Source organism: Euprymna scolopes, chromosome 13 (assembly GCF_053919585.1).
Source record: "Euprymna scolopes isolate OS-2025 chromosome 13, ASM5391958v1, whole genome shotgun sequence".
In the NCBI taxonomy this organism is placed as follows: Eukaryota; Metazoa; Mollusca; class Cephalopoda; order Sepiida; family Sepiolidae; genus Euprymna; species Euprymna scolopes.
The window spans coordinates 64,564,239-64,588,407 of record NC_136494.1 but is presented as its reverse complement, the minus strand read 5'-3'; the positions used below and the strand labels follow the sequence as shown (position 1 = coordinate 64,588,407).

At 34.7% G+C, this 24,169-nt stretch overlaps 1 protein-coding gene across 1 annotated transcript in view; it reads right to left on the bottom strand.

The window, feature by feature from the left end:
• The window catches only part of LOC145292051 (dynein axonemal heavy chain 5-like), a 579,775-nt gene that overhangs the window by 71,267 nt on the left and 484,339 nt on the right, over positions 1–24,169 (bottom strand). The window contains exons 72-73 of the mRNA XM_080138079.1: positions 11,747–11,886; positions 5,432–5,599 (exon numbers count right to left, since the gene is read on the bottom strand). Of these exons, the coding sequence (XP_079994205.1) occupies positions 5,432–5,599; positions 11,747–11,886 (308 nt within the window). The remainder of the gene's footprint in view (positions 1–5,431; positions 5,600–11,746; positions 11,887–24,169) is intronic.

The window sequence follows — 24,169 nt, the reverse complement described above, 5'->3', positions numbered from 1 at the left end:
TAAGTTTCTATCTATCATTTTCATACTCTCTTATTGTATCTTGTTTGATGCCCTCCTGCTCGTATTTTATAAATCGTCTATCACTCTCTCTGCCTCGCTTTCTTTCTCTTTTTCTTAACAGTCAAAAGTAAGAAATAAAGGGAATAATAAAAAGATTGTAATAGTTCATTAAAAACATAAGGAAATATCACCATTTGCAGTAATACGATTTACCCAGCAGTTAGAGAGGAATGATCCTTTATTCGTATAAGAGCATGGTAAGCCCTAAAATGAGGTACTGTTGCCACATCTAGCCAGGAGCTGCTCATCGCACCTTATCCAGCCTTGATAAGTGGTGACTCCCAATTAAAAAGATCTTAAATGGAAACCTTATATCCACTCCATTGCTGCAAAAATGGTTGGATCATTCTATCGGCTGAAGAAGTACCTGATGCAATCCTTGACCTATATATGATGTATAAAAATCGTTCTTAGACTGAATACTGCTGCTGCATTTAGAAAGCTGCTGCTTTAAGCTTTCTTTTCTTTCCTTGACAGAGAACAAAATCGACTTCACAACATTGTAGTTCTCTTCCGAAGAGACATTGCTAGTCTTCCTCTACTCTACCTTCATTTCCATGGAAGATTCTCGACTGAGCTCTAATCTCCTGTTTTTTTTCATATAGAACATTGCCACAACTGAAAGGAACTTTCTCTTCTTCCTCCATGTGCCAAGTGTCAGGCAGAATATCTATCTAATAAAGTTTCTTTCCAACAAATTATTATCTGTAGAACACATTACCAGGAAGAGTATGCAGTGTGATGAAGCATGAAAGTGGAACCGTGATGGTTGAAGATATGTGTTGAATGTATAGAAATATGAATATTGAAGACAAGTTTAGCTCTGATCACCGCAGAAGAAGATGAAATCTGAACAGTGTAGAGACATGCAGAGTAGATTAAATAACCCAAAAAGGGTTGATATGCCATAAAACAAAACAACCAAACCAAACACCATGGATAAATATTTGAAGATATAAAGAACTTGAAGCATAAAAAGTGTCACCAAAATTACTGTATTCGACATTAAATAAACTGAAAAGCTTGATATGCTTTAAACCAAACCAAGTGACTTTGATAATAAAAGTTTTAGGCAAACAAGGAAGCAATGAAAAAGTATCATCTTTAATGGCATGGACACACCTTTTTTTTCTTTTTCTTTTATTTTTTTACATAGGCATCACCACTTATCAAGGCTCAGAGGCCACTCGAGGATAAGGGTTAAAGAATGTACAGTAGTCAATTGGACAATATAGTAATCGTCAGTAATGAAAATTCGGTAAATTTGTTAATTCAAGTGAAATGGCTCGTCAAGAACTTGTTTACGTTGGTTGTTTGTTTGTTTTTGTTTTACGGCATATCAACCCTTTTCAGGTTATTTAATGCCGAATCCAGTGATTCGGAAGAAAAATGTTTTTAATAAAATATATTTGTTTTTTTTTTCAAGTTGGTTTCTATTTAACCCATAGTTGGGACCCTAACAGGTACTACCACTCTGGGTCAGTCGACCTGGGAGCAATGGCAATTAAGGGGTGGCTCCACACTCCCCAAAGCCCGCAAGCTGGGGCCTCACCATTGGATATAGTTTAAGGTCATATATAAGACCTGCTTACGTTGGACTTGAAGACAACCATATTGCAATCAGCTGGAAAGCAGACAAACGGAAGACAATTCCATAGGCGTGCAGTTCCAAGAAAGAAACTTTGTTCATGGAATCTACGTTTAGGTTAAGCACAGATAAAGAGTGGGGAAAATTATTGATAATGTTTTCAGCTAGACGGGTGTTTCTTGTGAAAGTTTGGCGAGTGGGGACCATAGATTGGAGCTCAGACGAGCACTTTCCATGAAAATAACGATAAAGCAGAGACAAACTCGCAACATCTCTTCTGTGAGAAAGAGGTTGCAGGGAAGAGAAAAGGGTATCCCCTACTAAGCTACAAAGTCTATTTTGAACTCTGTCAAGGCAGGATAAGCCCTTTCTAGCAGCTCCTGCCCAGATGTTACAACAGTACTACATCCTTGGACGTACCTGGCTCTTATATAGGTAGAGAATTGCATCAGTAGTGAGATATCTACTGGATCGATAGAAGGATCCTACCATTTCTCCAGCAACCTTGGCAACAGAGTTGATATACGTGTTCCATTTCAGATTATTGTCTAATCTGGAAAATATGCTGAATTTTATTATATATCAACTATACTTGTTTATTTCATTTCAATTCCGTCTTTATAATTATTCTAATCTTTTACTAAAGCTGACTTAATGTTTGTTTTCCGAAAACTGTTTTCTTACATATTTAATCACAAAAAAATACATACTAAAATCTTCCTCAGTTTTTGGATTGAATTATGTTTCAAAATACTTCCATTGTAATGATTCTAATTAGCTGTAATTTTTTTTAACTTCGGTCCATTCATCTCTGGAGGCATTCCCAAGCCCATATTCCTGTGGATGAGTAGTCGGCTGATAGTCTACATGTGGTGCATGATGGAGGCTATGCACATCCGTTTTGTTTAGCACCTCTAACTCTATTATGTCTTAAATAGTAAGCCCCCTACATCAAAATGACACTGTGCCTTGTTTGGGATGAAAATGTAACGAAAAAAAGAAGTCACCAATCTCTTATTAAGTTTCTATCTATCATTTTAATAATCTCTCATTGCGTTTTATTTGATGCCCTTCTGCTTGTATTTTATAAATCGTTTATCACTCTCTCTCTCTCTCTCTCTCTCTCTCTCTTTCTTTTTCGTTTTCTTAACAGTCGAAAGTAAAAAATAAAGGGAATAATAAAAAGATTGTAATAGTTCATTAAAAACATAAGGAAATATCCCCAGTTGCAGTAATACGATTTACCAAGCAGTTAGAGAGGAATAATTGGATAAATAAATATGTAGAGAGAAAGATTAGGATAGAGAGGAAACGCGTGCGTGCGAGAGAGAGAGAGAGAGAAGAGAGAGAGAGAGAGAGAGAGGGGAGAGAGAGCAGAAATGGTTAGCTTTTTCACATTTAACTGGCTTTGCAAACTCACTTTTTTTCTGATTCACACAATTTAACTAGAGCACAACAGCTCAGCCACCGTGTCAGAGTTTTTTTTTTTTTAGTTTTTTTTTTTTTAGTTTTTTTTATTTTTAGTTTTTTTTTATATATCTAGTTTTATTTTTAATTCATTGCTAATGAAAAGTATATGTACAGATATATTTCAATATTTTGGATTTTGGTACAAGTTTTTATTTCCATACAACATATACTTTACTACAAAAGGCTACAACAAATAGTTATCATTCAAAATTGCTTTTCCATAGTCGACATCGGTATCCATCTGACTGCTCAGGCACCCCCGAATATGATGATGAGTCATGCATAACAAGATAATTTATGTTTGTATTGTTTTGATTAATCGGACAATTATTCTCATCTTGGGTGTTATTAGCACAACGTTTCGGTCGCTGTATCCTGCGACCTTCTTCAAGCGTTGAATACATTTTTCCTTTTTCTCTACTAAGGAAAAGAAGGGTTAGCTCTGCATTGCAAGAATTCAAACCGTGGGTTTGAGGGTGGGTCCGAAGATCATAAAGAAAGTTCACTCTTCAGGGGTCACTAAGATATTTTTTTAGGTAACCCCTCTTTTCCTTAGTAGGGAAAAGTAAACATGTATTCAACACTTGAGGAAGGTCGCAGGATATAGCGACCGAAACGTTGTGCTAATAACACCCATGATGAGAATAATTGCCCGATTAATCAAAATAATACAGACATTCACATCTTATCTAAAAAATTCAGAACTTTTTTTTTTACAAAAGAATCACCACTTATCAAGGCCCGGAGGCCACTCGACGATAAGAGTTAATAAGTGAACAGTAGTCAAGAGGAACATGTCAGTCATCGTTATTAATGGAAATTTGGTAAATTGGATTACTTAGAGGATGGCTCATCAAGAATTTGTTCACGTTGGACTTGAAGACAACTATATTGTAGTCAGTTGTAAAGCAGGACAACGGAACAGAGTTCCACAGGCGTGCAGTTCTAAGAAAAAAGTTTTGTTCATGGAATCTATGTTTAGGTTTAAGCACAGATAAAGAGTAGGAGAAATTGTTGATAGTGGTTTCAACTAGATGAGTGTTTTTCGTGAAAGTCAGGCCAGGGGGGGGGGCATAGATTGAAGCTAAGACGAGCACTTGCCATAAAAATAATGATAAAACAGAGACAGGCTCGCGACGTCTCTTCTGTGGGAAAGAGGTTCCAGGGAAAAGAAAAGGGCATTCTCCACTAGGCTACAAAGTTTATTTTGAACTCTGTCAAAGCAGGATAAGCTGCTTCTGGCAGTATTTGGAGTACTTAGCTCTTATAGATGTAGAGAATTGCATCAGCAGTGAGATATCCACTGGAGCGGTAGAACGATCCTATCATTTTCCCAGCCGCCCTGGCAACGGATTTGATGTATGTGTTCCATCTCAGATCAGAAGTAAAGGTCAAGACCAGAAGCTTTTCAAAACATCGAGCCTCCTCAAGATGAGAGTCATTCATTTCAATTAATGCCAGATGGGGATCAGAGCGTTGAAAGATAGAAGTTTGGTCTTAGATGCATTAAAATTAATCAGCCACCTCTTTCCCCATTGCACCACGTGCTCAAGATCAGAGGATAGAGAATCAGAGAGAACTTGCTCGTTTAGGCCTTTGAAGTGTTGCTATAGATGGTAGTGTCGTCAGCATAAAGGTCTACAAATGATCTACGGATGTGATTTGGGAGACTTTATGTTAACTACTCAAATAAAAACAAAACATTCTTACTAGATGAAAGGTTTGACCTTTTCATAAAAATGCCATTTTTGAAAAATTGTTTTATACTAAGATGTCACGACGTATCAAGGCCCAATTGCCACTCGAGGATAAGGGTCAAGTGAGTGTCAGCTGGACACTGAGACAACAATGTGATGATTTGTAATGCTGATTATGATTCAGAAATTTTTATTATTTAAGAGGGTGGTTCAACAAGAATTTGTTTACATTATACTTAGTAACAACCATATTGTAAACAGCTGGGAAGCAGCCTTGCAGCATCATGTTTCACATACGGGAAATACTAGAAAAGATACTCCACTGATGGAAGTTTTGTCTAGTTTTAAGAAGAGAGAGTGATAAAAATAAACTATTGATAGTTGTTGTAGGTAGACGAGTTTTTGTTGTGAATGAGAGGGGGATCATAGATTTAAGCTCAATCAAGCACCTGTCATGAAAATAACGATAGAATAAAAAGAATAAAAGACTAGCAACATTTCTGTAGAAATTCACACTGAAGAAAGCATCTCAAAATAAATCTTTGAATTTCAATCATTATTTTTAAATGTTATTTTCTAAAGATTTCAATGTAAAAAAAAAAGATGTTGGCCTTACCCGTGATCCCATTGTCTCTGCAACATATATTCTAGCCATTGGAATGGCTCGGTCGGGGCACCAAGCTCGGATTAAAAGAAGTTTGTGCCAAGAATCCAAGGTGCCACTGTACCCATCAGGTATTGGAGCTTCCTCGGGCGTTTCCTCATCAAACCACGTTTTCCATGCCTGTGGGGTGAATAATAACTATATTGTAAAAAGTTTTATTTTTTTTGTTTTACATAAAAGGGTTCGGTACTTATGCAGTATAAGGACCGTGCTATCATCGAAATCGTTCCAACGGCTTATCGAAAACGCAGGAAGATGCCGAAACACTGAACACCTTAACGCTAATACAAAAAAAAAATCATAAAGAAAACATTTATTTACTATTATTGGTTTATTATATAAAAAAAATCTAAATATTTATCTTGAGTTGAACATAACAAAATCATAAAAAAATTAAAATATTTTTGTTTGCTATCAGTTGTTTACTATTAAAAAAAAATTGATTTATAAAACATAACAAAAATGTATTTTTCCTTGATTTGAATTTTAACTTTTTTAAACGTTTCTTGAAAATTGTCGAGTAATTATCCAAAAATATTATTTTCATTTTTTTTTTTTTTCAATTAATGTTTTCATTAAATTAGCTCCGTACTGGTAGAAATAATATATTTTTCATTGAAAACATTCGCCAAGCGTTTGCAGGAAAAAAAAAAAAAATAATAAATAAATAAAAAAAATAAAAACACACAAAATTTAGCTCAGCCAGCACCTTCTGGAGTTTTACGTACCCCCCCCCAACGATCCCCACGATAGCACGGTCCTTACGTACCAAGGGTTCTTATTTTATGAAAGGGACTTGTGAAAAAAATTACTGTTTTCTTTTAGATTCATGATGAGAACGATGATAATTTTTACTTTTATCAATAAATTTTAATCTCAGTCGTAGATTACTTTCTAATCGTAGGCTAAAACTATTAAAATCTATTTTAAATAATAAACATGAAATTAAAAATAGCTCAGCTATTTTGGAATCTATTAATAATAGATTAAATATCATTAACAGGCGGTTTATTGTATAACTTACTTATAAGTACTAGCGGGACCTGTGGAAATTCCACAGGGGACTCATTCATATGCAATATATTGATGTTGGCATTCTGTAGATGTTCAGTGTAAATGGAGACGCTCTGATATTATTGTAGCTTTTTTGTTAAAACTGCAAAAGTATTTATCTAAACTAGCACTAACGCCCGGCAAAGCCCAGTCGTAAAATACGCTTAAATATGATATTTTAATTCTTGCAAATTTCGTATATATTATTATAGAGTTAATGTTCTATCGCTTTTTATCTATTATAAAGTTGCGATTTCAAAAATAAAAAAAATATATATTCATATAACTTGGGTGCATTAGCTTGAATCGAAACCGAAATAAAACCTCATGAAAAAAAAAAAGAATATATATATATATATATATATATATATATATATATATATAACTTGAGTGCAGCCATAATCGAAACCGAAACCAAAACTTATGACGAATTCTTGATAAAATTATTTATAAACAAAAAAGAGATGACAAGCGCCATCAGCTATAATCGAAACCGAAACCAAAACTTATGAAGAATTCTTCATAAAATTATTTATGACAAAAAATTGGAAGTACATAACAATTAAACGACCCAGATGTAAGCGTGACACAGAAAATAACACAAACGCTATCGTATTAATACATAGATAATAAAATAGATTTGTAATACTTTTTGTCTTGCTCTGTTTGAGCCTCGGAACTCTTTGTTACAGAACCAGATGTTTATATTTTTAATGCTTCGACATGTGTGGCATCAATAAATACAATTTTTGTCTCTCTGCAGACGGCTGTTTCTCTTTGCTAACCAATTAGATGTCATCAAGGTGCTAGCTATTATTATTTCATTAATATCATTGAACAAGATAGCAATCCAGCCACAGCTTTTTCCCCCAGAATCCCTACCAGAAGAATTGGCGATCTATCATCTTGACAATGATGACCAGAGCAGTAACAGAAAATCTCCATCGACTAGTGATCTATGACTAGTAGCTATCATCAACCGATCCTACCAACATTATGCACAGTGATGATGCTCTCTTTACTCACCACCACCATCATCATCATCATGGTAACTGTCTAGTCTTACAGTGATCTAAGATGATTACGACCAGAAGCAGCAGCCACCAACTTTTTTTTTCCACAGGCATGACCACATTATCAAGGCCAAGAGGCCACGCGAGGATAAGGGTTAAAAAGTGTACAGTAGTAAATTGGACAATATAGTAATCATTAGTAATGAAAATTTGCTAAATTTGTTAACTGATATGGAACGGCTCATCAAGAACTTATTTACTTTAGACTTGAACACAACCATATTGTAGTCAGCCGGAAATCAGGAAAACGGAAGACAATTCCACAGGCGTGCAGTTCTAAGAAAGAAGCTTTGTTCATGGAATCTACGTTTAGGTTTAGGCACAGATAAAGAGTGGGGGAAATTATTGATAGTGTTTACAGCTAGACGAGTGTTTCTTGTGAAAGTTTGGCAAGAGGGGACCATAGACTGAAGCTCAGTCGAACACTTTCCATGAAAATAACGATACATCAGAGACAATCCTGCATTCATCATCTCAGCATCTCCTATGGCAATTCTGTTAGTAGTGTCTATCTACAACTAGCCATAATAATCCTACCCTCTATAATTAGCAGCAATTTCGGATCCTGACCAAACCATCAACATTATCATCGTTTTTATCTACTCCTAGCAGCAGTAACAGCAGCAGCAATCCTGTCCTCAACAATCAACAGTAGTATTTGAATCATCATCATCATCATCATCATCATCACCATCGTCATCATCATCATCATCATCATGCACTCAAACATATATATTCTCTGAAATAAAAATCTTCCAGTTTTGTTGTTTATCCAGAATAGTTCTTTTTTCTTGTTAGTACTTTTATTGTTAATAGGGAGGGGCGATATTGATAAACTGGATGATTAGCCATTATCATTAGTCACACAGCTCCCTTTCTACTCTTTAAACTTTCAATTAGAAAGTAATTTATGTTTCGAATTAAAATTCATAGGCAAAAGTCAAATGTCATGGTTATTGTATGTTACTCAACAAAAGTAAAGAAAATAGTCAGTGTCTGTATGTGCACATGAATAGGAATTATAGCTAATGTAGTTTTAGTTTGCAGAGTCGGTTTGGTTCTGTTCGTATTGTGTAGAAGCATTGGAACACACACACACACACACACACACACACACACACACACACACACACACACACTAATACAGTCACCTCACATCCCCATCCACACGTAGTAATCTCCCATTCTAAAACCTAAAATATTTTACGGATTTTTTTTTCGGGAGTGAAATCATTCTTTTATATCTTCGGCAATGCTGGGGGCACGGGTCCTGCTAGTTTCAAAATAAAATACTTTGATTCATTGAGGGTAAATCTACGCATTCATGTTGAATTACTTGGTCTACTTTTTTTTCACAACGTTTTGATATCTAATTAAGATTAAGTTCCCATAATTCATACTAGGATTGTTGATATGGAATCATGGTGAAACGCTTAAACTATTGCATGATCGCTGTGATAAAGCTAATTTATGAGCATCGTGTAAATAGTTCATTGTTTGAATATGACCACAATGATTTATATAATATTACTTTAAGCAAATTCCATGTTAGTACATACGTTATGCCCTTCAACCCTTCTTTTAAAAGATAGGATCTGAAGAGGCAATGTAGAAAAATGTAATTAAATTTAAAAAAATTATCTAATGTGTCATAAATTCCTCGAATGGTTTTGAAAATAGACCCTAATCATACAATATATTTTGAAGCAACAGAAGAATACAACTTTGGAATTTCCACGGGTCACACTTGAAATCTATTATTATTATACCAAAGTTGAATCAACATTTATTTCACTGTGTCTTTATATATTTCTGTTACATGAAGACATGCTAAAACAAACCCGACAGGCTGCTAAATCCCACCCCCACACTGTAGAGATCCCTTAATGTAAAAGATCTTTTTACTCCAATAGTTTCTTCCCCAGAACCGCTAGACTCTGGAATTCCATTCCAGGTCCCTGCTTCCCCAACAGTACTGACGTGCAGAAGTTCAAGTGTAACGTGAACCGACATCTTACTGCCCAAATCCCTACATAGTACCCCAGTAGTTGTTGCCCCTGATAGTAGCCCCCTACACCAAAGTCGCAATTTGCCTTGTTTGGGGTGAAAATGTAATAAAAAAAAAAATTAAAAAATAAAAATCCTGCAGTTCTTCTCATACTGGACAGAACAGCCACAATCAACGTTGTGCATGTATTGATCAGTAGAATAAACTCACCAGTCTCATAATGGTCTAACCAGAAATGATTGAAAAATTGGATGAGTGCAAATTTTGTTTCATCTATCATATAGTTCAGCCATTGCTCCATCTAACTATGATCTACTCTGATCAATCCAGCATTTTATGAGAGTTTGTCAATTTGAGTCTTTTGACTAAGTTGAGAAAGCCTCTCAAGATGTTTTTTTTTTTATTTAAAGCTAAAGAATCTGTACTTTGACCAAATCCAAAAGCTTGAGTTCATTGGTAGAAGTTCATAAACATTAATGACATTTCGTATTATTTGTATTTTTCGGACTACTGTTCTCATCTTGAGTGTCATTTTCACAACGTTTTGGTCGATGTAACCTGCGACTTTCTTAAGATGTATCTTTTCGAACTCAAATCTTTCTGTTAAACTCAGGAATCTGCACAGAATTTCAGACAGAACCCTTTATTTAATTCACAGGGACAGCTTACCCTCAATCCGTCAGCCATGACTGGATAGAGGTCCTAAGGAATTCACAAATGTATTTCCGGTCGCCCACACTGAGAATTGAACCTTCTGAAGAATAAAAATAACCAATCCTCATCTCAAAAATTCAGAAACGTAATAGTGGTCTTTATTTGAATATTGTTATATGGCATAAACACATTGACACACGTAGGTCTGTTAGATCACTGAAGTTAAGCAACTTTGAGCCTGGTCAGTCCTAAAATGGGTGATCATTTGAAAATATCAGGTGCTTCATGTACTCTTGCATATGTAGGTATGTATAATATCTCAAGGAGTTGAACACAACTCTTCTACACAGTTCCAGATTACAGTGGGTAAGGTGTAGTATCTCTTAGTATCCCCTGATATTCCTGAAGATTACAATATAGGGGGTAGATGGAGTTCGTCACACTGGTGAAGGCAATCCTTATAAGAGAAAGAAACTCCGATGGACAATAAAACTAGATAGAAAGAGTTCGTTTGCGGTATAAAGCAATCTTGTTATCAGCTAGCACAGAAGTAGTAAGACTTAAAGAACTACCATGAGGAATATCTCATCAAAGAATTGATGGAAAGTACTTTCTCATGTCAGTATGCAAATATACATTTTCAGGACTAGTTGTGGGTTTTCACTAAACTAAAATAAAATAGTAGATGTATGTATGCGTGTGTTTAAATAATAAACTCTAAGACACACATAAGAGTCACATAACACTGAAATTAACAGGAAATAGTAATCATTAAGGCTATTACAACAGAATAGTCTTTTCATTTTTTGATTCTCGAGTATATAGCCGACACAGTAAGACAGTTAATCAACCGAGAACCACATCACTTAATATAAAAGCCTATAAGATATCAACGGATACACACTCGAGAATCAAAACAACGAAAAGAATATGCTGCTGTCCTAACCATAGTTATCATACACCAAGGATGGTTTATAACGAGTAAAATCTTTGTTTGGATGAATGGATAATGTATACAGAAATATGCGGGCAAGTTGAAATGCAAAATGTTCATTTCAACTTGCTGACATATTTTTATTAGTTTTATGCATACGCAAATTCAATCATAGTCATAGCCGAAAATCATTTAATTTAGGATCTTTCTTATCTATCTGTCGAGTTAGCTTAAACGATAGGGACCTGGCTGGAGCGCTAAATATTTTGGCTTCAATTCTAGCTGATGTCAACCAAGTCATTTTTTTTAACTTTTAAAATCAGTACTATATATTAGGTACAATATAATATTCAATAGAGAATTTGTTCTGTAATAATAAATACTAAATGGGAATTAAGATGTATCTAAATGTATTTTACGACCAGTTGTTAGTACATTATAAATCATTTATTTTAATATGATGCACAAAAATTTTCTCCTGACATAATAAAAGAAAACGTGATAGTTGGAGGAAAAAAAGCATTGCGTGAATTGAAAAGTGTTACCTTATCATTTCTGTTGACTTGAGATAAAATCTGACTGAACTGGGGCAATTTGTTCAGCTCAACAAGGTTGAGCCAAGTCATATCGGAAATCCATTTCTTTGGTTTGGGCTCCACAGCATTAAGATCCAAAGCTGCTCCACCTGTAATGAAGGAGCTCTATTTTTAAAAGTTGGATAAAAGTGTACCCCATGAGTAAGTCCCTCCTTCCGCAAGTATTTGTTTATTTCCTACTGATCAGATGATCACCAAAGTATTGCCGCATGTCATTGAACAATGATAAAACAAAGACTGTTGAATATTCATGACTGAAACATGGTGGACAAGTCAGGAATGAATTGAAGTTTATTTGAAGCAAATATGGTTTGATTGTAGAACGGATTGTGGATTTAATTGACGATTTCATGGGTGGCAATTTGGGGAGTTCACACTGTATAAATAATTATGGAGACCAAAAATAGATGTTGTTGTTGGAAAGGCATATTTTTTGAGTGACATCATATCGTGCCGTGCTAAATTTGTTCCTCTCAACTGGTAGCATCATTAGAATGTCAAACCTACTGGTTGGCATAGATAATTATAGTGATGAAGTAGATAATGATTCAGAACGATGATCTGACTAAGCCAAGTTCGAGTTCAGTCCGATTCCATAACACCAATTTCACTTAAGGATGTTGGCAACCTTCATGTGGCCCCTTCTGTATGTATTAGATTTTAGAACAAATCATGGTAACCAATGCCAAAAAGTGAATCAAATTGTTCAAAAAATTTGTTTGATGTTGATTCATACAAATTTACTTCATAGCTCCAAATAAATCATCATCATCATCATCATCATCATCATCATCATCATCATCATCATCATCATCATCATCATCAGCAGCAGCAGCAGCAGCAGCAGCAGCAGCAGCCGCATCATCATCATCATCATCATCATCATCATCATCATCATCATCTTCAGTTTTTCATGTTGGCATGTATTCGATGGCTTTAAGAAATTGATTTCCAAACTAACCTATCTTTGTCCAGGTCTTTATTTATCCCTCTTTCTTTCAAGTCTATTTTTATCACTTCCTTGCATGCTTCCTTTAGTCTGTGGATTGAACCTGCTATCTCAACTGTTCTACATCTACTCGCCCAAGAACTATCATTCATTTTTTTCAATGTGGCCATACCAACAAAGTCTCCTGTTTTGCACCCATCTCCCTATATTTTCCAGATGTAATCTCCCTTTGAGGTCATCAGAACTAAGCCTGTCTTTAAAACCCACATTACACATGAATCATATCATTCTCATTTCTCTCCATGCAACGCATGCAATCAACCCTCACTAACTAGGTTTCACTTCCATACATCATCACACTGCGTACATATGCCTAATAGAGTCTTTCTTTTGGTCGACACTGGTAAAGTTCTGCTTAATAGTAAAAGCACAATTACCTGAACTTACTCCATTTACTCCAAAATCTTGCAATCACACTAGCGCCTGCTTCACCCTGTACTCCAATGGTATCACTAAACTCCATGACAGTCTCAATAGCTTCGTCATCCAAATTTACTTGCCACACAAATGCTATGAGCTCGTCGTGGATAAGCATAAAACGATACAGACTGATGACCTGGGTGTGCCAAGTTCGAATTCTATCAGTTCCATAACATCACTTTCACTTATGAATGTTGGCAACCTTCATGTGGTTTGTTATGTAAGCATATGATTCTATAATAAGTTGTGGAAACCAATGCCAACAATTGTACCACGCTGATAAAAGAAGTTGTGCGATGCTGACTCATACGAATTTACATTTATACAAATATAACATTTAAATATTTAGCAGCCATATTGTCTTTGACACCTTCCAATTGCAGGAAATGCTTAAAAGAAAGAGGATTTTATTTCTGTACACTACCTTTGCTTTCCACATTAAACCAAACTCGGGCCATAACCTACCCTTTGCACCATTTGCACGTTCTTTTTTTTTCTGTAAATATTTATATGCGGCTGCTTTTAAGACATGGTATGTGAAATATAAAATCCTGAAATTGAATAGTGTAACATGCAGGTGTGACATGCAAAACTCTTCAAGTGAGATTGACAAATATGACATGGATTTAGCATTATAAGGAACTAGGCACACACTGTGATACAAGTAGAAGTGACAGAAATGACCGGTGACACACACTGTAAAAACATTATGGTTCTGTGTAGCGAGTGACCAAAAAAACTTTATCAATAATCATTCATTTTTAAACAGTTTATATATATATATATAAGCAAAGATTGTTACAAATAACAAAATTAAATTCTATGGTTTAATGATAACCTTTTCAATTTTTCTAATGATCTTTTTCGCATTAAAATTTTAAAAAAGGTTTATGTTCCATATGTGTCATTAACGTTTTCGATTCTTCGTTGAATCATCTTCAAGATTTATATATATATATATATATATATATATATATATATATATATATATATATATATGGGGGGTGCGCACATCTACCGATTAATCTCCTAAATTGATGAATGGATCATAACCAATTTTGGAATATATTCTAGGCAAAACGGTGAGTAATATGGGCATATTATTTTCTGTAGATCTTGACATTAAGGTGATGCGCCCATCCAAACTTGCGCTCACCTACCAAAAAACATTTTAGATAAGTTAGACACAAAACATTGAATAAAGAAAATGATTGTTCTACATCAAATTTGGAGTTATATTAAGCAATACATTTTTAAAAGAATGGATGCACATGTAAATGCCAATAATATATATATATATATATATGCTTGGTAAACCCTTAAACTATCGGACTTAATGAACTTATGAATTGTGGAGTATATATTCTAGGCAACACGTGAGTAACGTGAGCAAATCATCATTATTATTATTATTCTCTTTTTGTAATACTAATTTTCACTGTTTCTCTATCACTGAAGATACAACACACAAGGCTACAACTGTGATGTTGTACGCCTTTACACACGTAGACCCAACATGTTGTAGCAATGTATGTTGCAAGGAACATAGGACAAGTAATAAATCGACTACTTTTTTAACAATGCCATTTATTTCCTCATTCTCCCACCACGCATGACTTCTCATTATAGCCGTGACGTCACCCATCTATCTAACGTGCGAGTACTTTTCTTACGGTGACGTCATTTCGCATTTGATATGCATTTACATACACGCATCGGTGCTCTTTTGCACAACATTTCCCACCACGCATGACTTCTCATTATAGCCGTGACGTCACCCATCTATCTAACGTGCGAGTACTTTTCTTACAGTGACGTCATTTCGCATTTGATATGCATTTACATACACGCATCGGTGCTCTTTTGCACAACATTTTGCCAGCCGAGGAGGACGTGGGTAATTAATTTTGTGCATCAGCTTCACTACATAGTTCGCGTGCAAATTCAAGATGATTTCACAAAATTGATTTTCGTAATGTTCTATTTTTGACCTTTGCCACTGTATTAAATTGATCCTTATGGAAATAATGTTGGCCATTCCTTCCTCATTTATATTTTTCGCCAGAACAAAGAGAGAGAGAGAGAGAGAGAGAGAGAGAGAGAGAGAGAGAGAGAGAGAGAGAGAGTCCTTAATTTGATTTGCAAACGGGCATACTGACTTTTCTGACATCAAAGATGGCATCCTAATTATTTTGGGGAAAAATAAAATCAGCTGCAATGCATAGAAATCTTCAAGGTCGGATAGGATTGATTAGGAAGATTAGTGTTCCGGTCTGGCCATGTGTACTTACTCGACTTCAGTTTAATTTATATATATATAAGTTAGTTGCTCATGATTTGACATCTTATCTATACTACGTAGAGCCCACATCCTCTCTTCCTTTCGTTCCAGGGATACAATTGAAAAACAGACCTATACTAACACCAAACCAAAAGTTTTCTTAAAAGTTTAGAATGCCAAATGCATTTATTTATTGTTCTAACAATAGATATTTTGATTTTCACTGGCTTTAATACGTAATCCCGAGCGGTATTTTTTTAATTAGTCATGAATAGAAGAAGGTGGAGCAGTATTTACTCTTACAATCAGACCTACTATTCTTGAACCCATAGCACAGCTATTTAATAAGATAATGCGTTTCTATATACACTGTTTCCTTAGCTATTAATTTTTCTCCCTCTTCTGACTTATATTAGAGAGAGAGAGAGAGAGAGAGAGAGAGAGAGAGAGAGAGAGAGAGAGAGAGAGAGAGAGAGAGAGAGAGAGAGAGAGAGAGAGATGTGTGATTTATGTAGTTAACACCGTCAAGGTTTTGTCGGTGTAGGCTAATTATTTAACTTTTCTTGAACTCATTATACAGAAATTTAACAAGATAATTTTTTGTTATATATGTATATGTTTCGTTAGTTATTAGTTGTTCTTTGCTCTGATTTACATTCGACTCTAAAGAGAAAAAGAGGGGATGAGAGGAAAATATGGCTTATATATTTAACAGTGTTGAGGTCTTGCACCTTTTGTAGTTTTAGCACACTAACTTAGAGATAGGGATTGTCAGTTTGAACTTAACCGAGGTATAATTATTTCACTCTGATTTGGTTCCACAAATTAATATAAAGATTTCAATAGATTCTGTAATCTACATAAGTTACGATTAAGAATTAGAACCCTGGGCAATGCTGGAGAGTTCTCTTAATAATAAATTTGTTATGAAAAAAAAAAATGTAAAAATAACATTGGTTAAAAATACACAATTGATATAAGTTTCATGTCAGATAAATTCTGATGATCCTTCGCTGATGAACGCTATTTTTGTTTTACATCTTATCTGCAGAGAATTTTACTAACACGAATCTGTTTCCTGTTTTCAACATTTATTTACTTATTGAATTATTGCGTGTGTTAATTCTTGCAAAATGTTGAGCAGTATATTGCAAATTCAATAATAGGAGACTTATTTCCAATCGACTACGTTTGCAAATTTAATAAGTAGACTACGTAATTAACCCTGCAGGAAATGTGTGATTTCCTCATTAACCGTTTTGCTTATATTTAGTTGTATATCAATAAATATAGCATAAAAAACATCCTCTTTTGTTCTAGTGATTGATCTACATATATTCCTAAACAAATAATGGACATTCTACGCGTAATCAAAGAACATATGTAATTGTTTTTTTTTTAAATTTATTTTCTACTCTATAAAATAAAGTCATATTTTTTAAGTCAAACCTTCGTAGCAATCTTTTTGGTATATCGCTATTTGATTCCAGTTGCCTTATTATTTTTGTTACTTTACATTATCAGCAGAAATATTTTAGTAAAGTTATTTAGTTATAAATAAATAAAACTTAGACTGTTAAAAGATATACAGAACAAAAATGAAAATATAAATACTCCTGAGCAATGCTTGATCAGGGCAGCTAGTGTGTCTTTATCATGAAGTTTTAGTTTTGTCTGTTTACGAACTTCTGTTTCATAATATATACCCCTTTTACCATATATATATATCTCTTGAAAGTACATTGCCCAGGTTACTTGGAAGCTGAAGTATTGTTGCCATATTTGTATAGGTAATGTTCAGAGCACCAAGTCCCACCTTGAAAGGATAAAAAACCAACATCGAAATCTAGTGAGCGATATCTTTTTCTCCTCCTTCCCTCTTCACAGAAGAGACGTTGCTACTCCAGCATTATTTGCATAGCAGGTGATCGATTGATCTTTAATCTATACTCCTCCTCCCTGTAAAACATTCACAAATAAAACTCGTCTCGCTACAACAACTGTCAACGATTTTCCTTTCTTCCTATCTATGCCTAAAACTAAACGAAGCTTCCACAAGCAAAGTTTCTTACCTTGAACAACCCGTCGGTGAAACACAATTCTGTGGGATTGCATCTCAGCTTACTACATCATTGTCGTTTTCAAGTCTACTGTAAACAAATGTTTGTTGAGATCTCATATCAAATAATAAAATTCTGCCAAAATTTAAGCCTCATTACCAATCATTACAGTGTTGTGTCACCATCCACCTGACATTCATTAGCCTTTATCCTTGAGTGGCTTTCAAGTCTTGATAAATGGTGACTCTTAGTTAAAAAAATATATATATTTCATTTTGATCAAAGGGAGTACAACATTATTTTGGAGTTCACATCCATAAAAAAGGAAATACAACATTTTACATCAAATTAGTTGTCAAGATCGCTGGAAAAATGGTTGGACCATTCTACTACTCCAGTAGTTATCTCACTGCCGATGCAATCCTCTATCTGTAGAAGAGCCAAGTACGTTCTAAAATGGAGAACTGTTGCCATATCTGGGCAGGAGCTGCTCGGTGTACTCTATTCTGTCTGGATCCAGTTCAAACCGGTTTCGAAACCTAGTAGGTGATGCATTTTTTTCTTCCTTGCAGCCTCTTTTCCACAGAAGAGAGTCCGTCTCTGCCATATCGTTATTTTCATAACAAGTGCTCATCCGAGCTCCAATCTATGGCTCCCTCCTCTTGCCAAACTTTCACAAAATTCTCGACTAGCAACAACCACTACCAAAAGTTTCACCACTCTCTATCTGTGTCTAAATCTAAATGTGGATTCCATGAACAAAGCTTTTTTCCTATAACCGCCCAAGTTCTTGTTGAAATAAAATCTAATTTTACCCAACTTACACCATTAACAATTATTACACTACCACCTTACATTCATTAGCCCTTGTCGAGTGGCCTTTGGGCCTTGATAAGTGATGACTACCTTTTAAACAAACAAAGTTAATAAACAGAATCATGGATATGTTTTACTTGTTTTTTTAATTGTTGTTACCTTTTGGTAGGTGTAAGATGTTTTTTTTACCATTGTGTAGCTAATTGTTGGCTGTTGTATGTAAACTTTTTATCTTATATTTTACATTCCTGTTTATTATCTTTTGGCCAACCATATAATTGATAGAAGTTAAGTTTCCCCCCTTTCTTTTGTAATGTTTTGTTTCAACATGTTTACATACGTTGTTTCATCTCAAACGTTTGCTAATTATTTCAGCAGTTTTCACAGCTGCTCTGTGTCACAAAGGAAAAATACTCAATCATCCAATATCATCTGTGTTGTGTGCTTGTCTCGCAAGTCAAGTACTGCATACGTCTAGATTATTGTTGATGGACATGATGATAATGATGGTCTGTAATACCCTTGGAGAAATAAAAATCAACCAAAACATATTGAAGAAATGAAATTTCTTCTGATTGCATCATTAACTCAGTTCTAAGGCAAGGAATTATTTATGGGTCTCCTGTCTGTCTGGATCGTTGTTAATTACTAAGAAGTAAGGCGAAAACATCTAGTTCTTTATAAGCTAAGAGAGAAAGAAAATTGACAGTTAGAGAAAGCTGTTAACAGAAGATAGAGAATAGAATTGTCAATTAGCATGCTGAGAACAGTAGAATTTATTTAGAAGCAAAGTAGAATGTAGGAACTCTTAAAAACATCCAGTTGTGGAGCACTCTATCTTTCTGTCTGTCTGTCTGTCTATCTATCTATCTATCTATCTATGCCCATAACTGACTGTTTTAAGAGTTCCTACGTTCTACTTTGCTTCTAAACGAATTCTACTGTTCCCAGCATGCTAATGGACAATTCTATTCTGTCTCTTCCGTTAACGAGTTTCTCTCATTGTCAATTTTCAACTTTTAAACGCTTGAAAACTTAATTTAAATAACGAATAATTAATGCAAAAACATCTAGTTATTTACCATCTCAGGCACATTATTCAAATAGATAGATAGATAGATAGAGAGAGAGAGAGAGAGAGAGAGAGAGAGAGAGAGAGAGAGAGAGAGAGAGATTATGTTTACTACTGGCTATTTTAAAGGTTCACATATACATTTTAATACATACGTTCTACGTTGCTTCTAAACGAATTCTCCTTCTCCCAGCATGCTAATTCATACTTCTGCTTTACCTTGTCTGTTAACGTGCTCCTATGTTTGTCAAATATGAACGTTTGAATGCTTCTCAATTTATTAACTACTAGTAAAACTCGTGGAAATTCCATAATAATTTAATCAACAAATACAGTGGACCCCCAACATATGAACTACTCGAGTTACGAGAAATTCGAGATACGAGATGGCTTCAGAGCAAAAATCCTCCTCTACATACGAGTGAAAATCCAAGTTACGAGTTTCCAGATGCAACCGCTAGGTGGTCGAGTGTGTCGTGTTTCACTACGTCTCCTTAATGGTGTCACTTTAATTCGAGATACGAGCTCCATCCGGGAACGAATTAATATCGTATGTCGGGGGTCCACTGTATGTTTTTGATAAAGCTGATATTTTTCTGGATATTACAAAAAAAAATTAGTTTCGGGATAGAAAAATCAATAACATGCGGTAATTATGAGTTTATTAACATCTGAAAATAGTGTCCATTTTATTTTAAATATAGAATGGACCCAAATGAGATAAATTAATAAGTACTGATAAATAGTCAGAGAAAAAATATTGTGCTACATAGTTGCATACAAATAATATTATCACATTATAAGTGACAACCTTTAATGTACTCCTTCAGTACATCACCTTTTGGCAAACAACGTTCTTTTTTATCCTGTTCCTTTTGGATGTTTCTCTTTTTAACATAACATTTCGCTGATTTATTTCTTTGGTGAGGAACCGCTGCACGTCAGAATTACCAATGATATAACATTTTTCATTGATGATAGGCACACAAACACACAAATAAATAAACAAACACAAGGTAAAACGTAACCTCCTTGGCAGAGGGTTATAACACACTGCAAATCTTGTATATAACAACCGAAAATGATAACCGATGGATTATAGCGTGAAAGTCACACACACATAACGTTGTAATAGTGATTCATCACACATCTAACCATTTAGAAAAAAAAGGCTTCGTTTTTCGTCGTAACTTACCATTTTGTAAATCAAATAATGGATCTGAACTAGAAACTAAACAAGAATTTAAGAAAAATGAAGAGAAAGAAGAAAGAAAAGATAAGGAATAAGATTAGATCATAAAATTATTAGGAAGAAACAAATCGTAAAACAGTAATCGTATCAATACAGTATAGTATTTGAATGGTTACGATTATTGTTGATCACGGTATTGAAAACTTCATGATTAACTGGATCGTGATTAATGAGATGATCATACAAATAATGGTATAAAGTCATACAAACAAAATTATATAAACAATTTGGGAATTGTTGTGAAAACAAACAGAAAGTTTTAGAATCAATGATGGTATTAAAGAAAGATATTTTAGAATGTAAATAAAACAGATAATTTGAGAATTAATGATATCGAATGATGCAGTTCGGGAAACTGATGTTATTAAAAGTGGACAATTTAAAAAATAATGATATCAATAAATATAATTTGATTTGAGAATTGATGATATCAAAACATGCAATTTGGGAAATTGATGATATCAAAACATGCAGTTTTATAAATTGATAATATCAGAATATGCAGTTTGGTAAATTGTTGTTATCAAAGCAGATAATGTGCAAAATAATGGGCATCAAAGAATATAACTTGACAATGCATTGCATAAAAACAGAATTTAGAAAATGATGTCATAAAAGAGTACAATTTGAGAATTGATTGCACGAAATCATGCAGTTTGAGAAATTAATAATATCAAAGAATAATGTTTGAGAATTTATGGCATGAAAACCGAGAATTTGAGATGTTATCAAAACAAACAAAAAGTTTCGCTGAAAATTCACGTTGAATATGATTCTTGCTATCACATTGACAAGAAAGTTTCTGCGGTTTTTAACATTTAAATTCAGATGAACGTATGTCGGTTCAAATAAATAACTATTGATCAAAATGAGCACCATCAGAATCCACACACTTTTGCTAACGCAAAAAAGGTACATTTATGCAAGTAACGTAACTAAAAATCTTGCATTCTGGTGAAGATGAAATCGCTTAAGGCGTTTTTTGATATCGCTTAGGTTTTTGAAACATTCGTAATGCAGGAAGTTGCCGAGATGCTTAAAAAAGTGGTAGTCGGTAGGTGCGAGGTCTTGAGAGCATAGCGTATGAGTCAGAGTTTTATAAGCCCAATGCTATCAACTTCTACAGGATCGGTTTAGCAACATGTGGTCGAGCGTTCTCGTGGAAGAGAATTGGGCTTTTTCTATTTACTAATACTGTTTTTTTGTTGTTTTTTTACATGAAGGTCACCACTTATCAAGGCCCGGAAGCCACTCGAGGATAAGGGTTATTGCGTGTACAGTAATCAATGGGATAGTATCGTAGTAATCGTTAGTATTGGAGATTTGATAAAGTGTCTTACTTAAGGGGACGGTTCATCAGGAATTTGTTTATGTTGGACTTGAAGACATCCAAGTTGTAGTCAGGTGGGAAACAGGCAAACGAAAGAGAGTTCCACAGGCGTGCAGTTCTAAGAAAGAAGCGTTGTTCATGGAATCTACGTTTTGGTTTTGGCACAGATAAAGAATGGGGAAAATTTTTGACAGTGGTTTCAGCTAGACGGGTGTTTTTCGTGAAAGATTGGCGAGAGGGGACCAGAGATTGGAGCTCAGATGAGCACTTGCCATGGAATCCTTCTATACTAAGGCAATTTTTTTTTATTTTTGCCTACTGCTAGAGTGCCCCTTTTTGGGTTTTGTTGAAGTTTCTGATGCATTTTATCCATTTGTTGACAGTACTTCTTCGCCGTAATCGTTTCGCCTGCATTCAAAATACTGTAATGGATGAGACCGGCCACATGACCTTCTTTTGGTGAAACTCTGGCTCTGGGAAGTGTCGTGGAGCGTCATCAATGTCTAACCACTGAGCGTCGCCAGTTGTCATAAAGAACCCACTTTTCATCACAAGTCACAACCTGGCTGAGAAACGGGTTGTTCTTGTTGTGTAAAAGAAGGAAAGATGACACTTCATAATGGGGGTTATTTTGGTTGTCGTTTCCAATTTCTCTTAAGCGGTTGGAAATCGTCGTATACGTTACGTCTAATTCAGCTGCAAGTTCTGAACAGTTGTGTGTGGATTGGCTTCAACTAAGGCTCTTAATTGATTATTGTCAACATTAGATAGCCGACCAATGTGCTCATCATCTTCCAGACTTTCGTCGCTGCCACAAAATTTCTTAAACCACCATAGTGCTGTGCGTTAAGTAGTGGTTTCTGGGTCAAATGCTTCATTGATATTGCGAACTGTTTTAGCAGCTTTTCAGCCTAGTTTGAATTGAAATAAGAACATTTTTCGAATTTGCTTTTTTTCCATCTTGTATTCAACAAGTTGAAAAGAAGATATAATTGTTTTAAAACGAGTGTAATTTAAGCGATTAGATAGAGTGAAAAAAAAAACACTCTTTAAAATGATACATAAAGTAAAGCTATTATAACGAAAACTTATTTAAAAATACATGATTTGAAATCAAAATAAAAAATTCCGCAAGAACTTTCTTGTCAACCTAATAGTTTAAGTTTGTACTCAAATGTTCACAGATGCGTTGGATACAAATGCTTGGATATGATTCTTAGATATGCATTTCTTTGAAAATATGCTTGTGTTTTACCCAATAAGAGTTTATGAGATGTAATTATTAATGAATTCTTACTGAGAAAAACACAAAAGTTTCTGTGTAGCTTGCTATAAACATATTTTCATATATATATATATATATATATTAGATAGTTACATAGATAGATATAATTATATAATATAATAATTATTAAATACCTACAGACACTAGTGTTTCATCCTTTCGGGAATCATCAGTGCAGGATGTCTCGTTTAACACAACGAGAGGTTCGAACTCGGCAACGAAGCCATTTCTGACTCCATTAGCAAGAACCAAATCCATTCGGCCACCGTTAACCGCGAAAAATATTGTTAAAATGTAAACATTTTTATTTAAATGTTTTAACATCTGTCAGAGTGATCTAATCATTATATGATGATCTGAGCATATATATATATATATATATATATATATATATATATATATATATATATATATATATATGTATATATATATATTTATATATATATATATATTAATGTCAGGTCATGTCATATGCTACTGGTACCATTGTAACCCAGTACTACCTGCCTCATGCCGACTAAACTGGTTCCCCCACCACACTAGTTTGTTGAGGAGGGTGGCTAGTCTCCCTGAAGGATTAAAAACAAAACATTCAAAGGGCGAATGAACCCTTTTTCGAGGTCAACGGCCAACTAGCACCGTGTGTGTTTGTGTGTATGTATGTGTGTGTGTTGGGGTGGAGAGGGCTCTCGCAAGCCGTGGTGAAGGCAACCTTTCTAGGAGAAGCAAATCTTTGATTTAAAAAAACCATAAAGCGGGAGACCAGTATCCGCATTAAGCTGGTCTGCAGTTTAACTTGTTGCTGGCTATCTTGCTCTTGCTTGTTGCTGAATCTTAACATTTTGAA